We start from the raw sequence: 12538 nt of genomic DNA on the forward strand, positions 1-12538 counted from the left end.
TTAAGGATGTTGGTTCTGGATGGGAAGAGCACAGTGAGCTTTTCTCACTATAGCAATAGTTTTCCGTGCTGAGGAAGCACAACATCTGAACTCTGGCATCATGGGTTCGAAGTCTTGCTACTGAACCAGGAGGGCTAGTTCAGTGGCCAGCGGTACTTGGGGCAAGTCACTTAAACTCTCTGTGACTTCATTTTCTCTTCCGGCAAAGGAACACAATACTAAATTCTTACCTCGTGGAGCTGTTGTTAGGAAGAAAGGAGATTATGTATGTAAAGTACTTAGGACAAGGCTTTGCACACAATAAGTAAATTCTCAGTAAATGCAGTGGTTGGGGGCAGTGTTTGTCTGATTTTTGTTTTGGGGTGGGGGTTGGTTGGTTGGTTGGTTGGTTCTTTGTTTTGTTTTACTCTTTTCCGCTTCCATTTGGGTGGGGGTGGCAATGGTTGCTTCCTGGTCAGAAGACATGCCAATCTTCGGAAAGCTAAGAATGATTAAGGAATTGGGGTAAGGGATAAATTCTAGAAGTGAGCCCATGAGGCAGAGCCTTGAGCTGAACCTTGAGTTAAAGAGGCAAAAGACCTCTGGACCACAATGACCTATCTCAAGAACCTAGGATGAGTCTTAGATAAGGTGTGGCCAAGGTGGAATCTGCATTAGCCTGGAAAACTTCCACGTTGAGGGACCTAGTAGCATGTCGTCAGAGACTTAGGAATTCAGGTGGTAGATCCTATAAAATAGTCTTACAGTGAGAACCAAGAACATTAGTTATGTCCTGACACAACCCACCGATGTCAGGCTACAGAGGATTAGAGAGACAGGATATAATGAGAGCTGTAATGAACATATTTTCTTTAATGGACCCTATGAAGACCCAGTAGGTGTCTAATATCTAAGGACCATGAAGGTGCCCCAGACAGCCACTTCACCAACGCATAATTCTGGCTGTTAAGAGTCTTGTATCAGGAGTTTTACAGACATTCAGCTGTTCTTACCTTAGCTTCGTATGTCATCTGTTGTTTCTCAACAGAGTATGAGGGTTCACACTTTACATCAGGGATGCAACAAATTTTTTTTTCCCCACATTTTTCCTTCTTCCTCTCATTTTCTTTGCAAGATATCCTGCATCTGCCATTTCTATAATTACATCTTGTGACCCATCCATCTATCAAAAAACCAAAAAGATGAATAAACAAATACATGAAAGAGAGTAAAGACTATAATACTAAGGGTGTTAGTATCGTAGTAATAATAGTTAGGATGAACTACTGAAATGTAATGGCATTCTTGGGAAGATTAAATAAATATGGAGATGTAGAATGCCTAATGCTGGTGTTAACATGTACTAGATATGAGTAGTTATCTCCCTTCCTTCAACCAGCTCTAACTGGACTTTATTTCTGTGCTTGTGATGTTTTCATCTTTGTCATTTTTCAGTCTTGCCACATTGGTTCCTCCTTGTCCCCCAAATCTAGGTGCTTGGACCTGTACCTTCAATTATCTATTTTTTCCCCCTCTCAATTCATTGTTCACTCAACAGTGATTTGTTGAGAACCAGTGTATGTGCCAGGCACTGTTCTTTTTTGTTTTTTTTATTAGCTATATGTAAAGTCACATGTTTTATTAATTCCAATGTATAATATCACATCTTAGTATATATAATGCACTATTCTGATAAGACCAAAGATTCCAGATGAAATGACATGCAAAATGCTATGAAGGTAACAAAATGCACTGAAGATACAAAGTGTTTCTATGACTAAGCTCCTAAATTTATTTATTCAATATATATTATATGAGTACTTTGATTACAAAGTAATTGTATTGTGGCCCAATACAGCATAGCACTAATCCTGGCATACATTTGACTTGCTCTGTGCATTCCATACTTTCAGATTCCTTTTATTATTTTTTTTCAGAATTATTAAGCATGCCAAAATGTGAATGTATTTTTTTAAATTATGTTATGTTAGTCACCATACAGTACATCATTAGTTTTTATATCATTAGTGTGGCCACTTGGGAAAACAGTGTGGAGGTTCCTCAAAAAATTAAAAATAGAACTACCCTAGGACCCAGCAATTGCACTACTGGATATTTACCCGCAAAACACAGATGTAGTGAAAAGAAGGGCCATGTGTACCCCAATGTTCATAGCAGCAATGTCCACAATAGCCAAACTGTGGAAAGAAACAAGATGCCCTTCAACAGATGAATGGATAAAGAAGATGTGGTCCATATACAAAATGAAATATTACTCAGCCATCGGGAAGGATGAATACCCAACTTTTGCATCAACATGGATGGGACTGGAGGAGATTATGCTGAGTGAAATAAGTCAAACAGAGAAAGATAATTATTATATGCTTTCACTTATTTGTGGAACATAAGGAAAAGCATGGAGAACACTAGGATAAGGAAGGGAAAAGTGAAGGGGGAGAAATTGGAGTGGGAGATGAACCATGAGACTATGGACTCTGGGGGAAAAACTGAGGGTTTTGGAGGGGAGGGAATGGGGGGATGGGTGAGCCTGGTGATGGGTATTAAGGAGGGCATGGATTGCATGGAGCACTGGGTATTATACACAAACAATGAATCATGGAACACTACATCAAAAACTATTGATGTACTGTATGGTGCCAGGCACTGTTCTAATTGCATGTCTCAAATGATGCCCTAGAACAGGACTTTGAACACTGAAGGATTAACTTATACTGCCAACCTGCAGGCTGATGTTCTAGATGGTATAAGTCTCTGTCCTATTTGTGACTCAACCCCATCTAGATCTATAAAACACAGCTTCCTCAGCACACTGGGTTCATTGGGTTTTCTCTACTTGTTTTTTCCCCCGCTCTACTTGTTTATTCTCCCCTCCTGAGAGATAATTACCAATTTGCTCTTTCTTACCAGGATATTCAGACTGGAAAAATCGGACTCTGATTCCATGAATCAATGCGTAGATTCTTTCTCCCAAAATGTCTTTTGCAGCTGCAACTCCCTCTTCAAAACTAATCTGCCCCTACCAGAGTTTAAGACAAGCTGAAACCGATTAGCCCAGAACTACCTTCTTTTGCTTCTAGAAAAACTGAGTGATTGACAAAGGCTTCCAGTTTGAAAAGCAGATCCAAGAGAGGATGCAACTTCCAGCAGCAATGATTCAGAGGGAAATCATGGAAATAATAATCATAAACTTTAGAATCCTCAGGAAGCCTAAGCAGAAAACTTTCCCTTCAGAAAGCGATTCACCACTCAGCCATAAAATCTATCAGACTGTTAGAGAACTATGATCATGTTCAATCTGGAATCCAGAATCTTCTGTCCTAACCCCAGCTCCACACCTTGAACCTATTTTTTACAAGCCTCTAGATATCCAGTATCAACCTACAAATTTTTCACTACATATTCTAAGACAAGAGCAAGATGTCTCTTCTGATTGCTTTAAAGGAACATTCTAAACTATGTAACAATGAAGAGGTGAAGAAATGGGACTGGTTATTGCCAGAGGTGGTATCCATTAGAAGTAGGTTGAAATGAGAGATGGTGGGAAGAGACCTTGTTGACATTTGGGCCAAGGATATTAAGGACACTAGGGATGCTGCAGTTGCTTCTGCATATGGAAGGGACTTCATACAAGAAACTCTGGGCTCTTCCAGTATTTGCCATCCTGAAAAAACACCATCGTAGTCAGGGATGACAGACTGCCCTTATTATGGAGCATATTCATTATAAGACTGCACTAGATCTCGGTCATCTTTGTGGGTTGTCATCACTGCCACATATGTTCAGTTTTCCAATGATTCTATGACTAGAACCCCATTTTTACTCCCTCTTCCCTCCTCCCCATTGTCTGGTTACCTGGGGAAGCCTGAGCCAGGAGCACAAGGACAGCTAAGGTCAGGACCAAGAGTTTAATGTATCCTGAGAGGAGTGAGGAATGATCCAGCGGCATACTGAATGTGCCAGGAAAGGCTGGTCTTCACTCTGCATTTTATTGTCTTGGGTAAGGCTGAGTCATGGACAATAAATCAGAGAAGGGCAGAGTGCTCTACCACCCATCAGCTTGTGGGTCTGCAACATAAATTGATGATCCAATATTCAGAGTCCTTCTCAAGACATCATCTGGGAAGGTGGAAGACATGAGAAGAGGATCTACAGGTCCATCACAAGTCTCTGGCATTGTGGAGAGAAGGAACCCACTTTCCAAGAAGGCTTTCTTGTTCCTCTCCTTGAGAAGTTTAGTCCCCTCCCTTATGTTTACAGCTGCCCTGCCTCCTTCTTTCTGTCTTAATGTGTTTTTTTTTAAAAGATCTTTATTTATTTATTTGACAGAGAGAGAGAGAGAGAGATCACAAGTAGGCAGAGAAGCAGGCAGAGAGAGGGGGGAAGCAGGCTCCAATGCGGGGCTCGATCCCCAGACCCTGAGATCATGACCTGAGCCAAATGCAGAGGCTTATTCCACTGAGCCACCCAGGCGCCCTGTCATAATATTTTTCATGCTGAGGTGGAACTAAGTATTTTTCTAGTTTATCTCCCCCATTGGACTGACACTTTTAAGGGCAACTTTTTTTTTTTTTTTCCAAGGGCAACTTTTAACAGACAATGAGTCCCTGAAGGTAGGGACTGGCTATAATTTCTGTATGTCCAGGTGTGCAGTGCACAATTGTTGAAAACAATGAATTAATGAATGCATGTATGGTATTCATTCATATCCTGATAGATTTAGAATTGGCATTTCTCAGCTATGAAAATGCAGACAGAGCGTGGAAGAGGATTGCCCAGGGTCATACCGTGAGCAAGAAAGAACCAGACGGAGACCCTCCTAACACAGCTCACCATCCAGCTCTTTTAAACTATGCATTTAGTCCTTGTTTCTTACTCCAAATCCTTAATATTGGCTGTCTTTGAGACATTCTTGGACTCCAGCCTCAAAGAATACAACAAAAATGTTTCCCACAGGTTCTCCAACAAAGAGGGTATAGAAAGAGGCAATGCCTGGCACCATCAGGAAATCTATCTGTGAGTCCAGTGTGTTTTCTTTTGGGGGTCTGTGGTACGGTCATTTCATACCTTTAGATGGGCCCAGTGCTCTTCTACTTTCTTTTTCCTCTAGTTGGCAGGTATTAGGGAAAGCCTGGTGGATAGCAGGAAATCTGTTTTGTCCTTGATATAGAAGTAGTCCCTTCTCCAGGAAAGCAGTGAGCATGGAAGCCACCCACTGAAGTCTTACTGCCAGTAGCTAAGATAAGCACTTTCCATATATGACCCCCAGAATCCTCACAGGATCTCTGATAGGCAAATATAATTTGCCCAAGGTTACATCATGCTTAGGAGTAAGATCTAGATTCAGGATTGGTTCACTTGTCTCAAGAGCACATCTATCTAACTATCTATCTATCTATCTATCTATCTATCTATCTATCATCTATCATCTTTCTTTCATTCATTCTTTCTCTCTCTCTCTCTCTTTCTTGTGATTTTATTATTTGAGAGAGAGAGAGCAAGTTCATGAGACCACCAAGGGGATGGAGAGGGACAAGAAGACTCTGCACTGAGCTCAGTGCCCAACGGGGGTGCTCCATCTCAGGATCTGAGATCTGAAATCAAGAGTTGGATGCTTAACTAACTGAGCCACCAAGGCACTCCGAGCACATCTTCTCTCTGTCATCCCAGAGGATTATGCTTGATTAATGATGGAAGGAGAAACCTATTAACCTGAAAAGCAGTGATGGGTGGACGAGAGGTAGAGTCATTATCTCCTGAAAGACATGATCTGTGCAGGCCTAGGGGGCAGAACTACAAGTCTTGGGTGGAAATTGCACTGGGGTAGATTTTAACTAATTAGAAAGACTTCTGATAATTGGAACCATCTGAAAATGGTTGGACTGTCTGGGAGATGTGATGGTTCCTGGTGTCCAAATACTACACATGGAGTCTGCCTGATCACTTCTCTTGGGTTCTGCAGGGAGGACTGGTGAATTGGCTGATATGGATCTCTACACTAGAAAGAGTTCTAGGCACTGGGTCTAAGAGGAGAAGAAGGCAAAGTCTTACCATTTTGATTAGAGAGGGAGACAAAACACATAATGGCAGGTGATGACAGTGCTTATAAAGAAAACCAAAACAGGGTAAGGGATGGAGGATAAGCTGTTGTATGTGTATATGTGTGGGGGTGGGGGTGTCTATTTGGAACAGGTTACCCAAGCAAGGACTTTCTGAGTTAGCGACATTGAGTAGAAACCTAAATGTATGGGGAAGTGAGCTACATGGATATCTAGAATCTTCCAGGCAGAGAGAATTCCAAGACCAAAGGCTCTGAGGTAGGAAAGCAACAGGTCTCTTAGGAAGAGCAGAGAGCCACTTGTGACTGGGGTCCAGTGAGCAAGGGAAAGAAAAAAAGAAACTGAAACCACAGAAGCAGGCAGAGCTATATGACATCAGGACTGACAGGGCCTACTAAGGACTTGGGGCTTTGATATGTGGTAGAGAATTGTGATTTACATTTTAAGAGATCTTTCAAATCTGAAAGTTTGGTTCTTTTTGTCTATGAGACATCACTTTCTTCATCTGTAAGGTAAAGTATTTGGGCTAAACTACGGTTTCCTGAAATGTGTGACCCATGTCACTGACAGTGTGAGTGATAATTTAAGTGGCAAACATAAGTGTATGTTTTTAAATAATTTTTATTTTAATGTTTATTTGACCAAAAAAAATCACTAGCCCTTGATCTGGTGATTTTACAGAAAACCACTTAAGATGTGGTCCAAATATGAGTTTAAGTAAATGGATTGTGTTGGTTTCTATAAAAAATATTAACTAGGGGCGCCTGGGTGGCTCAGTGGGTTAAGCCGCTGCCTTCGGCTCAGGTCATGATCTCAGGGTCCTGGGATCGAGTCCCGCATCGGGCTCTCTGCTCAGCGGGGAGCCTGCTTCCCCCTCTCTCTCTGCCTGCCTCTCTGCCTACTTGTGATCTCTCTCTCTGTGTCAAATAAATTAATAAATAAAATCTTTAAAAAAATATTAACTAAATAATACTACAACCTATAGATGATATAGCAGCCTGTATGGTTGTAAAAGGATACACAGACGACTGAGATTTAGGCTAGGAAATTGATAAAAACCATTCTACGGAATAGAACTGAAGCTCCGACAGGTCAGTTGACTTTCTTAAGGCCCTGGAGTCATGAATGGGACTTTAGTCTACTGACTCCAAATCTATTGTTCCTCGCATGAGGGAAAACTGTCTTGGCAAGCACATACTTCTTTTGGCTAAAACTGTCTTTATTTATATTTGTATTTGTATTTTATTTTATTTTATTTTATTTGTTTTGAAATGATTATAGATTAAGAGGAAGTTGCAGATAGTAAAGAAATCCTGTGTACCCTTTACACAGTTTCCCCAAATGTTACATTTTGAAACTATACCACAATGTCAAAACAAGGAAATTGACATTGGTATGATGCTTATGTATATACTCTGTCATTTTATCACAGGAATTGTTTAGTGTGAGCAATCAATATGCAGAACTATTCATAGTTACCACAAAGATCTTCCTTGTGCTACTCTGCTCCCTATTCCCCAACATTCCAACATTCTTGCTCTAATTTTGTCACTTTGAGATGTTATATAAATGGGATCATACAATATACGACCTTGTGAGATCACAGGCTCTATCAATAGTTGCTTCTTCTGCTGCTGTGTTGTATTCCATGGTATGAATGTACTGTTTAACCATTAACATATTATAGAACATTTTGGTTGTTTCCAGATTTTGGTTATTCCAAATAAAGCTGCTGTGAATATTTGTGTACAGATTTTTCTGTAGACTTTTCATTTCTCTGGATAAATGCCTAGGTAGGTGATTTCTGGATTGTATGATATACCTAAGTTTAGCTTTTTAAAAAAGTGCCAAACTATTTTTCAGAGTGCCTGCACCACTTAACATTCTCACCAACAATGTATGAGAGATTTGGTTTCTCTTCATCAGCTTTTGGCATTCTCATGGTTTTTAGCTGTTCTAATACATATGTAGTAGTATCTCATCCTGGTATTAATTTGCATTTTCCTAATCGCTACTGATGTTGAACATCTTTTCATATACCTATTTGCCATCCTCTGGTGAAATGTCTATTCATTTGCCCATTTTCTAAATGGAATATTTGTGTTTTTGTATGAGGAGTATGTCTTTACTTTTTTTATTGAAGTATAACTAACATACAGTGTTATAATAGTCTGGGGTGTACAATATAGAGATTCAACAATTCTATGTTCCTTAGTGCTCACCACAGTAAGTGTAGTTACCATCTGTCACCAAACAATGTTATTACCCTCTTAATGACTACATTCTCTATGCTGTCCTGCTCATCTCCATGAGTTATTTATTTTGCAACTGGAAGCTTATACCTCTTAATCCCTTTTTCCCTATCTATTTCACCCACTGCCCCCAACCTCCCTTCTGGCAACCACCAATTTGTTCTCTGTATTTAAGAGACTATTTTTCTTGTTTGTCTCTTTTTCTTTGTTTTTTCATTTTTTTGTTTTGTTTTGTTTTGTTTTTCTTAAACTCCACATATGAATGAAATCATATGGTATTTGTCTTTCTCTGTCTGGCTTATTTCACTTAGTATTATACTTCTAGGTCCATCCACGTAGTTGCAAATGACAAGATATCATTCTCTTTTATGGCTCAGTACCATTCCATTGTGTATACAAATACCACATCTATTTTATCCATTCATCTATTAATGGGCACATGGTCTGCTTCTGTATCTTGGCTAATATAAATAATGTTACAGTAAAGATAGCTGTGCATATATCTTTTCATATTGGGTTAATATCAAAAATATATTAAGAACTTATACAACTCAACACACACTGGAAAATAATAATCCAATTAAAAATGGGCAGAAGACCTGAATAGGTATTTCTCTAAAAAAGACATACAAATGGCCAACAGATGTCCATCTGGGCCAATGCGTCATTTAAAACTCTTGTTTCTTTGTTGATTTTCTGCTTAGATGATCTGTCTATCGCTGAGAGTGATGTGTTAAGATCCCCAAAATTAATGTATTCTTATCAATATGTCTCTTTATTTTGATTAAGAGTTGGCTTATATAGTTAGCTGCTCCCATGTTGGGGGCATAAGTAAGTATTTACAGTTGTTATAATTTCTTGTTGGCTAGACCCTTTAAGAATGATGTAGTGTCCTTCTGTATCCCTGACTACAGTCTTTAGCTTAAAATCTAATTTGTCTGATATGAGAATCGCTACCCCAGCTTTCTTTTGAGGCCTGTTGAAATGAAAGATGGTTCTCCATCCCTTCACTTTCAGTCTGGATGTATTTTTAGGTTCAAAATGCATCTCTTGTAGACAGCATTTGGATGGGTCCTACCTTATTATCCAATCTACAACCTTGTGCCATTTTATGGAAGCATTTAAGCCATTCACATTGAGAGTGATTATTAAAAAATATCCAGTGGAAAAAAGACAGTCTCTTCAATAAATAGTGCTGGGAAAATTGGACAGCTATGTACAGAAGAATGAAACTAGACCATTCTCTTACAACATACACAAAGATAAACTCAAAATGGATGAAAGACCTCAATGTGAGACAGGAATCCATCAAAATCCTAGAGGAGAACATAGGCAGTAACCTCTTCTACATCAGTCACAACTTCTTTCAAGACACGTCTCCAAAGGCAAGAGAAACAAAAGCGAAAATGAACTTTTGGGACTTCATCAAGATAAAATCTTCTGCACAGCAAAGTCAACAAAACAAAGAGGCAACCCACGGAATAGGAGAAGATATTTGCAAATGACACTATAGAAAAAGGGCTGATATCCAAGATCTATAAAGAATTTCTCAAACTCAACACCCAAAAAACAGATAATCAAGTAAAAAAAATGGACTAAAGACATAAACAGACACTTCTCCAATGAAGACCTACAAATGGCTATCAGACACATGAAAAAAATGTTCATCATCATTAGTCATCAGGGAAATTCAAATCAAAACCACATTGAGATACCACCTTACACCAGTTAGAATGCCCAAAATTAACAAGACAGGAAACAACAAATGTTGGAGAGGATGTGGAGGAATGTGAACCCTCTTACACTGTTGGTGGGAATGCAAGCTGGTGCAGCCACTTTGGAAAACAGTGTGGAGATTCCTCAAAAAATTAAAAATAGAGCTACTTATGACCCTGCAATTGCACTACTGGGTATTTACCCCAAAGATACAGATGTAGTGAAAAGAAGGGCCAAATGTACCCTAATGTTCATAGCAGCAATAGCCACAATTGCCAAACTGTGGAAAGAGCCGAGACGCCCTTCAACAGATGAATGGATAAAGAAGATATGATACATATATACAATGGAATATTACTCAGCCATCAGAAAGGATGAACACTCAACTTTTGCATCAACATGGATGGGACTGGAGGAGATTACGCTAAGTGAAATAAGTCAAGCAGAAAAAGCCAATTATCATATGGTTTCACTTCCTTATGGAACATAAGGAATAACATGGAGGACATTAGGAGAAGGAAAGGAAAAGTGGAGGGTGGAAATTGGATGGGGAGATGAACCATGAGAGACTGTGGACTCCAAGAAACAAACTGAAGGTTTCAGGGGTGAAGGGGATGGGTGAGCCTGGTGGTGACTATTAAGGAGGGCACGTATTGCATGGAGCACTGCGTATTATATGTAAACAATGAATCTTGGAACACTACATCAAAAACTAATGATGTACTGTATGGTGACTAATAAAACAGAATTTTTTAAAAAACCAAATGGCCAACAGACACATGAAAACATACTCAAAATCACTCATCATGAGGAAAATACAAATTGAAGCCATAGTAAAATATCACCTCACACCTGTCAGAACGACTAAAATAAAAAAGACAAGAAATAACAAGTGCTAGCAATGATGTGGAGAAAAAGGAACCCCCACGCACTCTTCGTGGGAATGCAAACTGGTGCAGCCACTGTGCAGAACAGTATGGAGGCTCCTCAAAAACTTAAAACAGAACTACCATATGACTCGGCAATTAAACTTGTGGGTATTTGCTCAAGGATAATGGAATATCTGTTTTTAATTGTCAAATTTTAAGAGTTGTTTATGTACTCTGAGTTCTTTATTGGATATGTGATTTGCAAATAACATCTTTCAGTGTATGGTTTCTTTTAATCCTTTTCATTTTTTTTTTCATTAACACACATAGTTACTGTTCTCTTTTTTGATCATTTTTTTGTGGTGGAAACATTTAAGATCTACTCCATTAGCAAATTTGAAGTATATAATACAACATTGTTAATTTACAGTCACATTGTCGTACAAAAGATCTTCAGAATTCATTCATCTTGCATGGCTAAAATTTTGTATCTCTTGACCAAAATTTTGTACCATCTCTCCATTTCCCCCTCCACACAACCTCTGGCAATCACTGTCTACCCTCCACTTTCGTGAGTTTGACTATTGAGACTCCATTGTAAATAAGATTATGCAGTATTTTTCTTTTTCCATCTGGCTTATTTCACTAAGTATAATGTCTTACAGGTTCATGCATGCTGTCAAAAAATGGCAGGTTTTCCTTCCTTTTCAAAAGCTGATTATTGTGCTCACTTTGGCAGCACATAGACTAAAATAATGACACAGAGAAGATTAGTATGGCCCTGTGCAAGGATGACTTGCAAATTCTGAAGAAAAGTCTGATTATTATTCTACTTTATATACACATTTTTAAAATCCATTCTTCTGCCAACAGACATCTGGGTTATTTCCATACCTTGGCTATTGTGATAAAAATTGCAATGAACATAGGAATACAAGTATTTATCTTCCATTTGTGAACACAGGATATCTTTCCATTTATTTGTCTTCCTTAATTTCTTTCATCAATGTTTTATAGTTTTCAGTGTATAGATATGTCTTTCATCTCCTTAGTTAAATTTATTCCCAAGTATCTTATTATTCTTGTTGCAATTGTAAAAGTGATAGTCACTCATGGCTCTCTCCAACCATCAACTAATTTCTGTACTAAATAGTTTTGCACACACTTATCATAAAGTAAAAGTGGTACAGCAAGGGGGACACAAGTAATGAAACTGGTACAAAAATATCAAAATTATTGTAATGGCTTTTATAGGATACAAGAGTCATTTCTTTACATCTTTTTTTTACCCCACACCACCTCCTTCAAATATTAAGAATATACATACTAATATTATTGCTAACTTTATTATACAAATGCTACCCTAAATGTAGATACGCAGATATATAGGATCATTTTGCAGTAAGACAGCTTGGCCAAGGGCCATGGATATGGAACTATGCAGTAAAGGATTAGCTTAGCAGACTTGTGGGTGCCCCAACTCCATGTTCCCAGAGTCACTAGAATGAGACTTCGTGCAGCTTCTGGCACATGTTTAATCTGTGAGCCCTTAAAATATCCTGCCTGATTAAGTATCTTTGAATACTTGAAACTTGGGCCACACATTCCTACCATGTGTTTTTGGCCCATAGAAGATGGCTGCATC

General features: G+C 38.8%; 1 protein-coding gene across 1 annotated transcript; it reads right to left on the minus strand.

The window, feature by feature from the left end:
- Positions 1-968: 968 nt before the first annotated feature.
- LOC111141875 (defensin beta 115) lies at positions 969-3946 on the minus strand. Its single transcript, XM_022494717.1, has 2 exons — positions 3853-3946; positions 969-1162 (listed from the first exon to the last, which is right to left on the minus strand). Exons 1-2 carry the CDS (start codon positions 3944-3946, stop codon positions 969-971), a joined length of 288 nt encoding a protein of 95 aa, XP_022350425.1.
- Between the last annotated feature and the right edge of the window lie 8592 nt (positions 3947-12538).

The sequence above is a fragment of the Enhydra lutris genome, unplaced genomic scaffold (assembly GCF_002288905.1).
Source record: "Enhydra lutris kenyoni isolate GAN:26980312 unplaced genomic scaffold, ASM228890v2 scaffoldscaffold6, whole genome shotgun sequence".
NCBI classification, from domain to species: domain Eukaryota; kingdom Metazoa; phylum Chordata; class Mammalia; order Carnivora; family Mustelidae; genus Enhydra; species Enhydra lutris.

Excerpts from the sequence above, each read along its gene's own strand:
- LOC111141875 (XM_022494717.1), bottom strand. The coding sequence starts at position 3,946 with ATGCCGCTGGATCATTCCTCACTCCTCTCAGGATACATTAAACTCTTG. Across the intron at positions 1,163-3,852 it reads CCTGGCTCAGGCTTCCCCAG|ATGGATGGGTCACAAGATGT; the intron begins GTAACCAGACAA and ends GTTTTTTGATAG.